Source organism: Pocillopora verrucosa, chromosome 8 (genome assembly GCF_036669915.1).
Source record: "Pocillopora verrucosa isolate sample1 chromosome 8, ASM3666991v2, whole genome shotgun sequence".
Taxonomy (NCBI): Eukaryota; Metazoa; Cnidaria; class Anthozoa; order Scleractinia; family Pocilloporidae; genus Pocillopora; species Pocillopora verrucosa.
Genome location: NC_089319.1, coordinates 20,991,033 through 21,008,415, shown reverse-complemented (window position 1 = coordinate 21,008,415; position 17,383 = coordinate 20,991,033). Strand labels below are relative to the sequence as shown.

At 38.6% G+C, this 17,383-nt stretch overlaps 2 protein-coding genes across 3 annotated transcripts; both read right to left on the bottom strand.

The window, feature by feature from the left end:
- Positions 1-730: 730 nt before the first annotated feature.
- LOC131782992 (uncharacterized) lies at positions 731-4,053 on the bottom strand. Its single transcript, XM_066171517.1, has 2 exons — positions 2,656-4,053; positions 731-1,226 (listed from the first exon to the last, which is right to left on the bottom strand). Exons 1-2 carry the CDS (start codon positions 4,042-4,044, stop codon positions 1,002-1,004), a joined length of 1,614 nt encoding a protein of 537 aa, XP_066027614.1. The 5' UTR covers positions 4,045-4,053; the 3' UTR covers positions 731-1,001.
- An 88-nt stretch (positions 4,054-4,141) lies between these two features.
- Positions 4,142-16,900, bottom strand: LOC131782988 (neurofilament medium polypeptide). Of its 2 annotated transcripts, XM_059099725.2 has the most exons (10): positions 16,848-16,900; positions 16,661-16,759; positions 16,053-16,162; positions 14,615-14,697; positions 13,829-13,898; positions 13,427-13,702; positions 12,391-13,161; positions 6,471-6,691; positions 5,785-5,906; positions 4,142-5,117 (listed from the first exon to the last, which is right to left on the bottom strand). In XM_059099725.2, exons 1-10 carry the CDS (start codon positions 16,898-16,900, stop codon positions 5,030-5,032), a joined length of 1,893 nt encoding a protein of 630 aa, XP_058955708.2. In that variant the 3' UTR covers positions 4,142-5,029. The 2 variants fall into 2 exon arrangements, with proteins under 2 accessions (XP_058955708.2, XP_066027613.1); XM_066171516.1 differs by lacking the exons at positions 4,142-5,117; positions 5,785-5,906; positions 6,471-6,691 and adding an exon at positions 10,592-10,689.
- Between the last annotated feature and the right edge of the window lie 483 nt (positions 16,901-17,383).

Genomic DNA, 17,383 nt, shown 5'->3' with positions numbered 1-17,383 from the left:
GTAAAATTTAGCAGGGTTGGAGTGCGGATTGTCAGTCTCCAGCCATACCATAATTTTTGTCACGCAGCTGTTATAGAGAAAGTTCGTTATCGTTACTCACGTCACTTGCCGAATCTTTTACGTAAAATAAAACTCTGTGGTTATCGCAAAGGATACAATGATTTAGTGTATCCTACAATAATTATGCTCTATGAAACGAATGTTACACATTAATTAATTCGCAAATTTCGCTTGATAAAAAAAATTGCAAAAATAAGCTGACGTGAATGACAAGTGTCATATGAAAATATGATTACACGAAATTCTTGTTGAGGCTGTGTTTCATGCATTCCACAAAAGTGTAAATTAAACAATTCTCACTATTTTTCTAATTCCAATGATTTTCTCAGTTTATTTTCTTTCGTTTTCTCGTGAACAGGAAAGTAATAAGTTATTTGTGGGTTTTCCTCGTGCAGTTCGGATTCCGTTCGTCCTTTATCCTGCTTTCCCTGCAAACCTTTCCTATTTGTCATTTGTCAACCACTCTCTAAATCAATTATAAGACCCCACACCCCTCCCCCCAAAGGTTCATGGAATCAAGTAACTAGGGCAAAATAGATAAAACTGAAGTCATCAAGGAAAGCGAGACCTATTGTTAATGATATTATAATGCAAAAATATCTCCATTTCATTTTGTACTCTGTATTACATTGAGTACTTTATAATTATGTCATTACCTATGCAAGTTTTTCCAACATGCATGTCTTGATAAAAGCAACATTATAACAAAACACACAATCCTGTCAAGCGTAGAGTTCTATCTTAAACCTTCAAATTAGATCGTGACCTATGAGCAAGATTTATATTTTAAAGTTTATTCGATACAAGTCGATTCGATACATCGACAAAGCCGATTCGATACATGGGCTGCTTAGGTTACGTGACTGCTCTTACTGAAGTTATATCGAAACGACTGTAAACCTATAGAAGACTTGGTGCTTTCTATGCTTCATTCTTCAGTTCTAAGTAAACGGCATCTTACAAGGTTGATTCGAAGACTCTTTAAATCTTCCATGCACAATAATTAACACAAGTGTGCTAGTCCATAATGCTATGAGCACTGAAGTTGTAAGTGATATTAAAGTATGTCTCCTCCATCTTCTTTGCCAAACAGCCATAACAGCCATATTCTGATAGTGAGTCTCGATCGCGAGGGATGCGCTGGTGAAAAACCACTCAATCACCAACTGAAGACAAGTTGTTAGAGCAAAAGGCTTCAACACTTCTAATAGAGAGGTGTTTTGAAGGAAATTGAACTTATACAAATACAAACAGCCGTTGACGGAAACTATAGCAGTTGATTCAAATAGCATGCTCATAATAGTAATATCAGCCATTAGCCTCTCGCCACGAGGAGTGCGAAAACTTCCCCAAGGAGTTGTAAAAGCTCGCAATTTCTCTTCTCAGAATCAAGGCTGTAACTTTCAGTAATTTTTTAAGCCGCAAAATTTGAGGAATGAGACATTTCTCTACTTTTCCTTTTACTCTTTTGTTTTCATTTCACATGCAATGTTTGTCGTGTGATCAGCTATACAGGGTTGTTTGTATTGTTTGATATCAGCAAGACAATACCACAGGAGTATGCTTATGTATAATTTTAGGGAGTTTCAATTCGTTTAAAACCAAATGACAGAGGTTCTAAACACGAAACCTATTCTTTGGGGAGAAGGTAATTTCAAGAAGATTTGGCATAGGGAGAGTGCGGCATCCTTTTCAAATCCGCCTTACCTTCCCTCCATAGACGTGATCCTAAAATCCAGAGCGTAATCATGCCGGACACTCCACTCGACTTCTTGGTTCAGAACTCAGCTGTAACATCGACAGCAACGAATCTTAAGCCACAGGATAACAAGTATAATGGCTGCTTTTAATTAGTGAGATGCGAACGTGTACAAATTTCAGAAGCAATAATTTCACAGCGGGTTGCATAATCAGTCACAATTTCTGTTCCTACATAATTTCTGCTCCTTTCTCTCCACACACCATTCAAGACACCGAGTTCAGGTGAAATTTTAGAACTAAACTGGTAAAATCGATACCCTGTTTGACAAAATAATTCTGTTAACAACCACACCTTAAAGAACTGTGCATGCCACCACTTAGCTAGAAGAACCTTAAATCTTGGAGTGACGTTACTTACAAAAATAATTTTAAACCGCTGCAGGGTGCCTTTTGGCTGACTAAAAGGCGTGCCAGTCATCATCACGGTTTCACAGACCCAACTCAAGATTTTATTCGCCCGCTTTCGTTATATATTTCACAAATGAAGCTTATTTCGCTACCTGTCCTAGAAGCATGCAGTCGAGAATAGAAAACTGACGAAAAACAAAACAAAATGCATCTACAAAGTATCCTATTTTGAGGAAGCAAAGGTGGTAATCATATACCAATTTAACTAAACAGCATTTTACAAGTCTTATTTGACGAATCTTCAGCAAAGCGCTGATGGACAATCGTTAAAAGGTTTGTACTGGTCCAATTTGCTATAGATATTGATGTAATAATCGCCAGAACTATATGTCTTTTCCATCGTCTTCGCCATATGGCCATGATAGGCATATTCTGATAGCGGGTAGCGATCATAATCGACAGGGTGATAAAGAAACACTCGATCGCCAGTGGAACAGAGGTGAAAATGGCAAAATACTTGAGTAAATTTACAAAGGTTTCGTTTTGTAAGTATATCATTTGATACAAGTATAAAACACCATTTACAGACACTATAGCAATTGATTCATACAACATACTCATGATGGCGATATCAGCCATTAGTCTCTCACGGCGAGGAGTGCGAAAACCTCCCCAAGGAGTTGATCCTCTTTTCAGGATCGCATGGCAGAGATGATCAATTGCAACCATGGTGCTTCGTTCTATGACCTCTGCAGCGCCGTGAATAATCCCAATAATAGCGATGGACTTTAAGTTATCTAGTTCCGCTTGTAAAATGCGGAACATAACCGCCGAAGCGCAATACAACGGCGCCAGTAAGACATACGAATATCCCGGATGAGTAATGTTGCATAAGCGCTGAACAAAAATTCGTGAGATGACTTCGAGTACGACTCCAATGAGAGGAGCAAATAGAGCGATTAGTAATTTCCCTTCATTGTCTTGTTTAATGTAAGCTGGATAAATCAACGATGCCACTGGAATGGCTAGAAACAAACAAAAATAAGCAGGTACTATCAGTTGAAGGAACAAAATCAGCTGTCCTTTCTTCGTTGTAGGGCGGAAATGTTTAGTCAATAAATATGCCTGGACGCAATCGTTCGTGACGAACAAAATATTTATAGGAATCTTCTGCACTGAAGATAGATTGGAATGGGATATATTTAGGACTTGAAGACCCAAGCGATAAAGTGAATCCAAGCAGTACGTCACACAACAGACTAAAAATAGTTTTCTTTTCACTCCTTTTAACTGATACGGACGGAAAAGAAATAGCAAATACACCAAGAACCAAATGTAAAGGAAGGCACAGGCAATGATATCCGAGATCGATCTCATCCACTGTATACTTATTGGAATAGACTCCTTTGGGTAGAATTGGCAGTGGTTTACAGTCTCGTAACATATGTACGATGTCAGTATGAACACTGAACCTACAAAGGTAGCCGTTAAAAACGAAATCAAAGATCCAATGTACATTGATTGACAAACTGAAAGGACAACGGATGGTCTGAGTCGCTTCCAAGCCATTGCTTCATCTTCCTCTCTTTGATTTTCTGGTACTTCTGGGTTCTCTACTGAAGAGGCGTCGATAAGCCTCGCACAGACATCGCTGGAAGGTAGATAGTCCTGAGCCGTGGCTTTTCTGTAGCTGTATTGTTGATAAATGACCTCGTCGACAGGATGGTGAAACCACTCGCGTCCATTGTTTAATAGAGGATCAAAAACCCGCGCCGTAATTTCAGGTTCCTCTGGGTTGCAATGCTCTGTTACACCGCGTGTAAAACTGTACACGATACGGCCAAAAGCCTCGGCTATGAGTGTAACGCTGGACATTTGAGATATGCTCAAAAGAGAGGTTTAAAATCCTTGTACTGCGATCGGTGACTGTTCTATTGACATAAGTATAAATTTGGAAACCGAAATATTCTTCCAAATTATCTTTCAGCTCGAATTTCGTTAATCATGCATAGCGCTGATAGTTTAATATTTATCATCGGGTTCGAAACGACCGGCTGTTGTATCAGCTTTGATACTGCTTTACGTCAGAAGGGAATTACTGCGCATTAGGCGGATATTCATGCACAATTTTACGATACGTGAAGACCAAGTAAGAATAAAGATCTCAAGTATGTACGTTGTGCTTGGATGTTTGAGGGTAGTAAGATTCGAAACCCCGCAGAAGGGTCATATTTTTTCTTTGTTCCACGCTCCTAATAAATGAATAACATTCCCATGTACAATAACATTAACATGTTCCCACATTAAATAAAATCATCAAATCAAATAACGGATGCCTTTCAGCTGACTATAAGGGCGTGGCAGTCATTCTAAATCCTTTTTCATGTTCCCACATTATCGCCATGTTTAGTCAGGTCGTTTCGGTCCGTTGTATTTCAAGGTTAATTTCCCTTTATCCACTGATAGTTGATAATCAAATTAGTGGTTCACTTGACCACCAATGTAACATAACAACTCGTTCTTCGTTAATATCTTGTTTAGTTTGACTCAGAACATTGCTTTAACTCGAATGGATTCGAAACCGTCATATCCACAATGAACACTACAGGTTACGAAAGGAAAGGGACACCTAATTGATTTACGGCGAAGTATTGGCTACGATCCTCTACAAAGTACAGGTCGCGAATGGATCTATCAACCTTTTGATGAAAGTTATTTATCTGGAATATTTATCAAGAATATAGCGTCACAAAAGTCGCAGTAGTGAGATAACCCAAAACGAACAGATGATAGCCCGAGAAGAACAGTTATCAGGATTTGCTATGGAGACAACGGTACCATGAAACTTAGCTTACGCCCGTTAGACATTATCGAGGACCATGGCTGGAAAAACTTTGCCTCCTCCACAAAGAAGACCATGAACCACGCGATACAAACGCAGGAATTCACTAAGGAAGAATAGGTAATGAAAAAAAAATAATAATAAATAAAAAATTTAAAAAAAAAGGTAAAAAAAAAAATGATTTCAATGTCGTGTTTTAATGTATGTCATTTCCTTTCATTTGGTTAACAATTATTATTCAACAAGCCTTGAAAGGCCGGGCCCAGAACTTTTGAAACCATCATCCAAAACATGGCACCTTTCTGTTCATGTTTGTCGAACACTTTGCTACTCAGTGCCACGCAGCTCAAGGGTATCTTTTTTTAAGTCGTTTTTATGAATTCATTTATCCATTTATATTTTATCTATCTAGTTTTCTTTTCTCAGAATAAAAATCTAATGATCACAGAGTTTGTTTTGAGTAATCAGGACGAAAAAACAAACATTTGCAGCGTTTTAACCTGTTTCGAGATTTAAACTTTGCCTTCTGTAAAAACTTGCGGTTTCTCGCATTGTTCTGGAAAATACTGGGTGTTTGGAATACGGTAATGATCCAAACCGTACTTCATTGTCTCTCTTCGATCATTTTCAAAGCTTTCAACAGTCATTTCGCCTTAACTATCAACTTTCAATTGAATGATCCTGCCTTGTGAAGCAAACTTTATCGAAATATTTATATCGATATTTTATGAAAATTAAAAATTATATTTTAACTTGTAGCTTTGCTGTCTTACCTGTCAAATGGGTCCATTTTCTCCAGTAAAGGCAACAGCCTTTCACCAACAAACTGTTTCACGTGTAACTCAAGACAGAGAAGCTGAACGTCATGATGAAGACCAACAAGTTTACGAAGCTCCTGTACGAAAGAAAAAGAGAAACAAAACGACTATGTAGTTCTTTTAACTGCAGCTTTAACAATAGTTCTCGCCTCCCGCTCGTGATTTACAGACTTCTCTCTTGTTCTCCTAACATCCCGCGTGGCTTAAGACGCTGGTAACAGAGAGAACGTGCAGTCTCAGTATTGCTTAACCCTTGACTCCTTAACATCAGAATGAATATTCTCCATACTACTCCCTTGAAATTTCCTAAGGTTCCGACAAGGAGAATTTGTTGAACAATCAAGAGCTTCTTTAGTTGGTGATCATCTCCTTTATTCTCATGACCTTAAAGTTTGATTCAGTGGTGATATTGTAAGGAGAAGTTAGATGTTAGTTAGTCTTAGGGGTTAAAGGGTTAAATGGACAGCGGCAAAAATCATCCATCTATTGACTGACTAACGAGGATCTCAATGTACGAGATCCACATTTAAAACTCATTGCCTTGAATGCAATTCTTTCAGTTCACTTCTTAAGCATCTACCATGACCATTTTGAAACAAGCTTTTTGATTTTGACAAGGACGTGCTTCGTTCGTTTTTTACCTTAACAGAAGAGTAGGTGAAGTCTATTGAGCCACACTGTTGGTCAAACCCAGCGCATGATTTAGCGCTTGCGCAGTCATGAATTTCTTTAGGTATCCAGCGTGAAAGAAGTACACACCCTTTGTTCCACTCTTCCCGGACAATCGAGGTGTCCCGCGGGCGGTCCCGATCAAACATACCACAGTTGCCGCAAGGACAGCGTTCGTTTAGTTGCTCTTCAACTGAGAAATAATAATAATTTTTAAATTGTTTTAATTCCTTTCGATACTAAAATTTGAAACTCTGGTTCTGTGCCTCAGTCGAGCCTGAATTATGGTGGCTGGACAGCTACGATGGGGTTCATAAAATGATAAATTAGCAATTCTCTTAATTACAATAAGGAGAATTGTGTCGACACTTTACTCGAGAAGTGATGGAGGCTGACATTGCAGCCCACAAGTCATTACAAACTCTTGACACAAGTGTGTTCGGTTTCCTGTCTTTTGCAATTTCTTTCTTCCTTGTCTTTCTGGTCGAATACTGATGGTGTTTAGTCATGAGATCGCTACCTTCTGTCGCTTAAAGTTATCATAAAATTTTCTGGTTCCTTGGGTCTATTTTGCAAAACATAAGAGAGGTAGAACCATCAAAAATTTCTTACACTACAGTTTCACCACTAAGGAGTCGAATATCCTCAGTTAGTCTCGAATGCAACACTTTTTATACTGCATGGGTAGCCTGATGAATAATGGTTTCCTCTCTTTCCTCCACGGGAGCTACAATCATTTTAGAGAGCAACTTAACGTCCTGATCAGTTTTACCTTTCATTTGCGCGCGTGCGTTTACAAAGGAAAATAGATAAAATTTCCCGAGAATTAAGAATTTGTTCATGCTTCGCGTGCGTATATCGTGTTATGGATGCACGCGGGAAGTTTGAAGAGCACCAAAAATGCGTAATAGTAGCTCGAGGCGCAGCCGAGAGCAACTCTAGCTTTTTGAGTGTTCTCCAAACTTCCCGCGTGCATGCATAACTCGATATACGCACAGCTAAAAGCATGAGCAAATTCTTTTATAACAGAGCGACAACAAGGATCTGCGCGAAGAAGCCTTTTACCTTTAAATGTTGTTAATGACCAATTGGTGACTTTTTTTTGTTCCCAGTGAATATCTTTCGGCCAAAATTTGCGGCAGCTGGTCTTCCGACAAATTTGCGAAACGTGCAACTTGCGAGCTGTTTTCGGCTTTATTTTTGTTGCTTGTTGGATCAGGACCTATAAGGTCGATGCCGATAAAAAAAATTGGGCAGTTCTTCGCTGGTTTCTTCCATATTTCAAAGAGAAGGAAAACCGCACTGCAGCTTAACAGGACGGAAACTCTGAAGCTAGGTTAAAAAAAATGCCCACGTTATCTTATTTACGTACGGGCGTGCGTAAATAAAGATTTTGTGCATAGCGGCTCAATAGGACTTATACAGGGCAAGCACGCGCGCTGTTATAATACTGAATTAGCCATCAAAGTATATTTGTTAAGGTAAACAACATAGCCGCCGTGATGTCAAAGAGTAAACATTGCGTTAGTTATATCATCTACTTCTCTAAAACTGGGGAACGTTCTATGCTCGGTTAGTAGTCGCTTGTAGTTTTATCACTGAGCGTAAAGTACTTGTGGAGCCCAATCGGAGAACAATTTTCGTTTCATAAACGACGATCTTTGTTGAGATCGATAATTCTTGTTACCTGCTGTCAAGCATCTTCCAAAATAGCTCAGCCATGAAAATTTACCACAGTAAACACACGTTCTCACAAGCAACAGAATGTCTCTAAAGAAGACCCTTGCTGTTTAATCCAAAGGAACGTACTAACGATCCAGCTCACCATCGAGTTCTCTGCAGCTTCGTGTCAGCATTCGATGGTTAAATTGGACGGTACAGAGTTAGATTTTTCGTGGGGGCGAGACACGGAGTTTTTTTTTGTCTCACGGTCGTGACAAAACGAGTATTTTCTTTATTTCACTTCGAAACAGTCTAAGTTAGTGACGTGAATGCGCCACCTAATACTTTTAAAAAGCTGTAACTACTCTTCAGGATACTCTGAGCTTCCAGGCAACCATACCTTAATGCTCAGTTCTTTGTAAAAACCCGTTCACCAGCATTAAAGACAAGAAACGAGCAGAGCGTTAGTACAGGCATTCTGGTATAAGCGACTAAAAATTTCGTAACAAGCTTCTTTTTTTTTCTGCTGGTAATATTGAAAAGCTCCCTACCGTGTGTGAGGCAAGCAAGTTGCTAACAAAACAAATTCATCTCTTGAAGGACATTTTCATTACTCCTTTCAGCAACTCCATTTGTGTCATGAACACGTGTATGACACGTACACGGGGTTAATTTCTCACCAAGTCACGGTTTTACTTTAGTTCAAATTACCTCTCTTGATTCTATGCCGCAGACGACTTCACAAGTGAGACATGACGTAATTTAGGGATAGGGGAATCCCCGACACTTTTCACAAAATAATTTGCATAAGGAAATGTCACTTTGGAAGTCACGCAATCGTGTGTTTACCGTTCGTACTCAATCGTTAAGGGAACAGAACAGGTCATTTTCAGGTAACGTATCTTTCGACATTATCGCCAAAATCTTCGAAGTAGACTTCTGATAAACAACTCTCTGAAAACAACGACCGCTCCTTTTCATTCCTCAAAATTGCCAAGGATAAGTCTTTTGTAAAGTTCTTCAGACTAAAATTAATACAAGACATACAAGTTTGTTTATTAATTTTAAGCGACACGAGTTCACAATTTGTTTAAGCGAAAGGAAGTCAATTGTAAATCAAACAATAAAAAATTATAATGAGATTCAAGAAAAAAACTCCTCGCGACTGATACTTCAAGTTCTACGTAAGTTAAACGTTACTGATTAAGATATATACGATTCATTCATGCGACCACAAGAAATCAATCGTCACCTTTTAGACACGAGTTAAATCACACATTAACAGTTTATAGCTGAATTCCCGCACACTGATTAGGACAGCTCGTAGAAATGCCAGAAAATTTGATCAAAGCGCTCCCGGTTTCTGTCGAATAAAACAAAAAATATGAAATTACAAATTCTGTTCTTAAATCATCATTTCCTTACACTGCCGAAAGTAAAAAAAACTGTGCTTTACAAGCAAAAGCCTATACGGAAATGACGTCATAACGGTTTGGAGCTTCAGCATGCCAAATTTCAGATTCCATATTTCTTCTTGAATATATTTGTGCTTTCTAAGCATAAATTTGATGTGACGTCATACGTCTAAAAATTCGGCCCCTTTTTTAACCTATTAACCTATAAAATCTCAGAGGCGATTTTGCTGTAATATAAATTTCTCGCTGTAATATCCATATATTATCCAGGAAACAAGTAGTGAGAATACTTAAACTGATCAGAAATAGTTTGTTACCTTGATCTAACACCAAATTCTCTTAAGTAATTTGCAAAGAAATGTGTATGACGTCACACCACGGTTTGCTTCAGGACAATAAACAATTACATGGAAAGTTTGAACTCCTCACGTCAAGTCTGAACTACTCACGGTTATAAACCTGTCTTCATGTGCAAAATGGCAAATTGTAAAACACACATAAAGAAGTCGTTAAAATTGTATTTTTCGCAAAGAGAAAAGCGCATCTAAATAAAACAAAGAAACACTGACGTGCACCAACACAAACTAGCTCAAACTAAAATACAAATACTCGCAGTTCTAAAAGCGTGTAATGATGGCGTCTATCAAAGGATGATGGAAGCATTTCAACTAAAATAATAATATGAACACCGACCTAGTGCATCTCCTCGTGTTCTTCAGCCTTCTTGTCGAATCTTTCGTCATTTTCTTCCGGCATTTTATCTGCAGGGTTGTCACGATCATTCTGCTCGTCTCTAACTTCCCTGATCTCCTCGTGCGTTTCTTTCGGTCCGCATCCTTTACTCTCCAAAACTTTCAAGACAAGCCATGCTGCGATAACTCCGCTTATAGTACCGTAAAATATGCTCAAAAGAAGTTTCTTTGGAGACATTTCATCAAGTTCGTCGAAAACCAAATCTATTTGATATTACCGCGCCACGCAGTAAAAGAAGTCTATCGTATTGCTATTCACCTGGAACAGCGCCAAGTCGAGCGTTAGTCGCGCCAAGTCGTGCACGAAGACCGTGGGAAAAATCGCCATGGAAACAGGAATGTTAAGCACGATTTACGTCCGCCTATTTCCGGTATTAAAATATAAATATCGGACGAAAACATCATTTTAGTGCTAACCACCCGGAACAGCGCCAAGTTGAGCGTAACGTTGGCGAAAGTCCAAGACAATTTCAGACCGTGGGAAAAAATCGCTATGGAAACAGGAATGTTAAGCACGATTTAAGTCCGTCTATTTCCGGTTTTAAAGTAAATTAGTGGACGAAAACATCACAAGTGACAAGGGTCATCACCTGATAGCCACAAGATGTAAAAAAATTGAACAAAGCGAGCGCTAAAGCGATTTTTCACGAAATATTCCCCAGATCGACAAGTCGTTTGATCAATTTACAATGACGTTTCGGCTTGAATAAAGGAATCACCTCGCTACTCCAAAAGATCGTTGTTAGTGTAAATTCTGTCCATAAATTGGGCCCCTAAAGAGGATTTATTTCCTCTTTTCAGTTTTGTACAAGAGATAATAATCTCTTGGTTTTAAGGCAAGCGATTGGATAACTTCACATGACTGGATGTACATGTGTTTGATAGGATGCCAGTGAAACGGCTTATGCGTTGGTTGAAAAGTCAAAGCCAGATTGTGTACAATCATTCCCCTAGTCTCACAGTCAAGCTTACTAACCAAAGCAACGAACAGGCTACTTTGTGTTTTGTATCCTGTGATGCACAGCATTAGCTATGCATCACAGGATACAAAACACAAAGTAGCCTGTCCGTGATGCATAACATTAGCTATGCATCATGGGTATGAATGTTTAAGCTGATGTCAAAATATCTGTAACGCTTCAAAGCAGGTTCTTCGTCCTGAGGCACAATCAACAATTAAAATGTTCCGTACCAATCTGCATGTAATTCACTAACTTGTTTGTAGAGTTAACGAACGATCAAAGTACAATCGATTCTTTTCCCCCATTTTTTTTCGCGAAAATACGGGAAGAAACGACTACGATAAAATAAAGAATTTGAGGGACACATTTTCCACACAAATGTTATCTATATTTGTACTCAAATCATAAGCATGAAGGCGAACCGTAAGCATGTTATTCTTAGAGTACATGTTACTAATTGCAGTCTGAGATTGCCTTGATGCATCATGTAATCCTTGACAAAAGGTCATTAAGTAGATTCCGAGACGATCAGTCTCATTGACGTTGCAGCACGAGTGGCGTAATGGAAGCAACCGTTGGTTCGGGGGGAGGGGGTGGGGTAGGGAGGCGTTGCATGACAACAGCTCAGCACGTGCATTTTAAAACTTTGTACATCTCTCAGCCGTTCTCTACAAAACAACAAAGTGAAATCACCGAAATTTGTGTCGTCTGCGAACGGAAACCGCGACGGCAAATTCTTTTAATTTCCATTTGGAACTCACCGCTGCTCTCATACATTATTCTTATGCTAACTTATGGCGCCGTAAGAGACGGTAACACATTCAGCCATTCGCACAAACTGTAACTAAAAATGTAAATTCATTTTCAATCGACATCTTCCTCGGCTTTGCCGTCCTGACTGCTTAAGCTCCCTAATGACTGGTGAAGGAGATGAGAAGCCCACGAGAGTTTAACGAGAGGTCTGGAGCGAAAAATGCCATACCCTTTATGGACCTCGCCGCTCGTGCTGCAGCGAAAATGAGAGCGTGGATGGAATTGAAGGGGGCATAAACTAAAATAATTTTGTATCGTAACCGTTAAAATTATGAATTTATAACTCACCTTCCAATAGCAGTTGTGTCCTTTTTTGCAGCTCGTTGAACTTACTGAGCACAATTTGCCAGTGTCTATAACATTTGTAAACTTCCTGCCACGAGGAATCATCCTTCAAATTATTACTTCGAGCAACCACAGCACTAGTGAGTAACGACAGTCTTTCATGTTCTTCAAGAAGTCCCTTTGATTTTTCCTTAATTTCTTTGTGAGTGGAGATGTACCCCATTTTAAACTCTCCTTCGAGACGTTCGACAAAATTATGCCAAGGCAGGGATGATTTACTGTCGTCTTTTTCGGCGATTTTTCTTACTTCAGAATACAGTCGAACGCTTGTTGCCTTCAACTTACGGTATTTACCAGGTAGTGCTAACTCGACACCTTCCACCAAAGGATCAAACGAATCCTCTTTCTTATCGTGTACGTCTATTTCTTCTGTATTAAACGAGTCACCCGGTTTAGGTAATCCTAAGGATTGACCTGGTATTCCTGTGACACTTTTCGGCTTTTCGCTCTTCTCGATCACTGATGCTCGCCCGAAATCTGCTAAATTTTCAGCAGATCTGTTGACACTATCAGCTTTTTCAAAAAGCTTACTTGAGACAACAGACTCTTCCCATGAAGGAGAAGAAATTTTTGACTCCTCCTGAAGTAATTCCTTGGAAATCTTTCTCGCGTTACTTCCTTGTTCTTTACCAGTATTGTCCGTGGTTGTTTTGGATGTCTGAATATTTCTTCCACCAGATCCAGGTCCAGGTCCAGTTCTTAATGTAACATTTCCTGGAAAAGCAAAGGGAAATAAGTATCTATATGGCATGTTTAGATTAAATAAGCGAAACAGTTGGCTTATTCGCGATCATTAGAAAACACAGGCGCTACCGATCATCCAGCGAACTTGAAAACTTCATAGAATGAGAGTCAAATCAAAATCCGACAAAGTTAAGACGTCCATGTTTTAAAATAGAAGCAAAGCTCCAACATTGCGTGGCAAATCCCGAACCCGCCCTCCGCCACCCAGCCTTCAAACAATGGCACTTGATATTACCTCCTTCCTTAAGATCAAGTTTTGAATGGGTTCCTCTCCTGTCATCTTTTTTCAGTACACTGTCCAGGTACTTGTTGGCAGAGCCTCGAGAACTCTTTGGTCTCTGAGGGGACTTCGCTGAGGGGAGCCTCCCAAACGCTGAGCTGTATGTGCTCTTCATGGCTGGTTTCCTGAGTCCAGGCTTTGTGACAGACGCAGGGCGTTTGGGTGGAGGTTTGGAGGCTTTTGAAAGATTTTGCTTTGTTATTTGTTGTACAGGCTTCTTCTGTGGAGGCTCTAAGATGTGATTAGTTAAACAAAAGGTCAGCTAAATCAGCATAAGATAAACATGAATACCCAACTAATAAATCTTGTAACAACTTCAACCTTAGAAGAATTATCCAGGGATTAAAACAAACTTACTTGAAGTTACTAAAAGTGGCTTTTTTGAAATCTTTCCCTCCTGCTTTGCTTTTGCTTCAGCCTCATCTAACTTTAAAACAAAAAAATATTTATATTGAGTTTTCTATGGCACTAAAAGGATTGGGAAATACATATAAACACCCCTAGATTTACTGGTCATTTTATCTTAAATTCTCCCAGAGCATTCTGCGTTACTTCATTTCTTTACAGTGAAGTGTAAAGCTGCAAGAAAATTTCAGGATCATTCTTGTTTATGTCAAAAAATATCATCCACAAAAATTCATCAACATTGAAGCAGTTAAAAAAAAATTGACCCAAAAATTGAGGGAAGTTTTCCCCACAAGACTGAGCAGTGCATACTGTGCAGGTTTAACCCATAAAGTCCCTTGAGTGACCAAGACAGAATTTCTCCTCACAATATCAATTCAATATCAATCAGAAAAGTGATGAGAATAAAGAAAAATATCAATTTGGGGATAATTAATTGATCCAATACTTAATTCTCTGAACTTACATCATAAGAACTGTATGGTTGACAGTAAGGAGAATTACAAATTTGATCAGGGAGTTAAAGGGTTAAAAGAAAGAGAAATTAGAAAGGTCTTCCATCTCTCCAATCCTCCTAAATTTTCTTAACAACATCCACATAAAACTCCAAAATGCAAACATGCTTTGCATAGTTAAACTTTTGAATAGTAACTTTCTGCTTTTTTTTTTGGTGAATTATTTTTCCCAGAGAGAGACAAATGACATTAATCCACTGAAATAAAACTAAAAGTGAAGTACCTTTGCCTGAACTTCCCTGGTCTTTTGAGCCTTTGCTAGTAGGTTTTCAAGTGCTGCCAACTCTTGGCTCTCAACTTCTTTAGCTAGGAAATATTTCATGGTTAACAAACTTTATGATTACGATTCATCAGTGATACATACTTAAATTAACAATTGGTTCATACTTCAGCATGCGTTCATCGAGATATAAAGCACGCGGGAAGTTTGGAGAGCACAAAAGATGCATAAGAGTTGCTCGAGGCATGGCTGAGAGCAACTCTAGCTTCTTGAGTGCTCTCCAAACTTCCCAAGTGCTTCATATATTGATGAACCCACAGCTGACGTATGAACCGATTGTTTTATAACATTTTTAACCTGATGGAAAATTTTTTCCTCAAGGGATTTGTTTGCTGATGTCATGAGCGTACACAATAGGAATATGAAGCACGCTAGCGCAATTGAATTTGAGTAGACAAATTTACTAGCTATGTTATAATAGAGTTTGTTGCTGTCATTTAAATGTAATTGAGTTTGAGAACTACTAGTAAACACATCAAATTACAGGTACCTCACACACACCATAATTTACATATTCAGCTGAAAACTTTCAGTGGCTTTATGAAAACCTGACTATCAAAGAAAAAAAACCTACAAAAGTATCAAGAGCCTGTCAACTGCCTGTCTGTTGCTTACCAGGAAACTATCACTAGCACCTTGGCAACCATTTCATAGCCCTACACTAAAGATCACTCTGTGAGAGAGGTATACCAAATATTTTCTAGCACAAAACAATCATAATAATATTATCAAAGTCACCTCAGGTGGTTCTCCCTCTTTTCTTTTGTAAGTTTTAAACCAGTGTTTATAATTACTATACAAGTATTTAACCCTTTAACTCCCATGAGTGACTAAGACAGAATTTCTCCTTACAATATCAATACAATACCAACCAGACAAGTGATGAGAATAAAGAAAACTATCAATTTGGGGATAATTAGTTGATCCAATACTAAATTCTCTGAACTAACATTATAAGAATTGTATGGTTGATGGTAAGGAGATTTACAAATTTGATCTGGGAGTTAAAGGGTTAAGGGAAGTTTGGGTAGGGATGTAATGCTGAGGCCTTAGTCACACTGATAATGCACAAGTTTTGGTATATCTACCTCATTCAGACCAATCAGACTATATACCTGGCATAAGATTTCAAAATGAAAAAAAATCAACAGTATTACACATGTAGACTGATCATTGCTAATTCTCACTTGCCATTGAAAACGTCTGGTTCAGAGGCACAGTCTGATGAAGAGGTTAAGAAGCCAGGAAGTGAAAAACCTTGTTTTAGACTCAGAACCCCAAAACAACATTCCCTGTTTGACAATGCATATCCTCTATGTTATCCCTCCAACCTTAATTGCCACAAGATAAAAGCATAAAAACATATTCATTCAGTCTTCACCTTTGCTTTCAACCTGTGTGCTTTCAGTATTTGTTTCCACATCCTGAGTAGTTTGTAACAGTTCGGAGCCTTGTCTGTTTCCTCCACTTTTTTCACCAGATTTTAGTGGCCTACAAATAAACAAAAACAAATAAGAGACTGAACATGAACTATGATATAAGGACTCCCCCCCCCCCTCTCCAAAACAAAATAATGTAATAGATATATCATACTACGCTAGTACCTACTATGAGATGCGAACGATCAAATGGTACTAATACATATACAAAGGACGTGACAGTATACATTAAATTAAAAATGCCAAAAGAAAAAAACTAAGCAACCAATAAAAAAGTAAAAAAAAAAACGCAGAAACAAAAAGGCCAAAGCAAATGGAACCACTGCAGTGAAACAACTTAAATCAGGTAAAAGTTTAATCGTGTGGCAAAAATGTGGTGTATGTGGTCTACTATAATTAATTTTGATAAACATATAACTTCGCGACTTAGCTAGACATGTACATCTTTCTAAGAGTAAAATGTACTCCACGTTTTGGAACACATGCGATTAAATACCTCCTTTTTCTGCAAATTCCATCATCCACGTTAAAAAATCGAGGCGTGACTTACCACGGCTTGAGAAGACCACGACATTGCTGAACATAACATTCAGTTTCCCGTCTTCGGCGCAAAGAGAGTTCGTACGATTTCGATATCTTTTCCTCAAGCCTGTTCGCGGAGAAACGACAAATTTTTAAGACGCATTCAACTTTTAAGGATTCACAACTTTACAAGTGGATTAACATGACTAAATTACATCTTAATAACTTGTCTAACATCGTCCATCGAATTTACCGCCTTGGCAGCCATTTTCTTTTCGTCGGATGAGCCGCTGACTAAATTGCAGTCTTAGCGCAACTCTTGGCCCCAGGCTACTAAACGCATCCGATCAACGTTCGAAATTTGTCCCTGTGTTCGTGTTCGCGTTGCTCGGAAATGGCTGAAAATTTTATACAGAGAAAACTTAATCTGGTTCTCCTAACTTATGATGAGTTTCCTTTTCTTTTTTTTTTTTAACCAAAGGCAGAATTTTTATCGATGACTGAGGATAAATCTCATGTCTCGACGCATTGACGTCTACTTCAGAAAAAAATTGCTGAGGAAAACTGGACAAAAAATGATGGCACTATTGCAGGTCAACTTCATAGGGACAGATCACAAAATAATCAAACTTGGGACAAAAATGGGCGCTGATATCACATTCAATTAAAGCAGTAAATAAGAGTGGGTACGGAAATATTTTTCCCTTTCCACAAAAGGTGTTTTCAATAAATGGTTTGAACCCGCGAACCC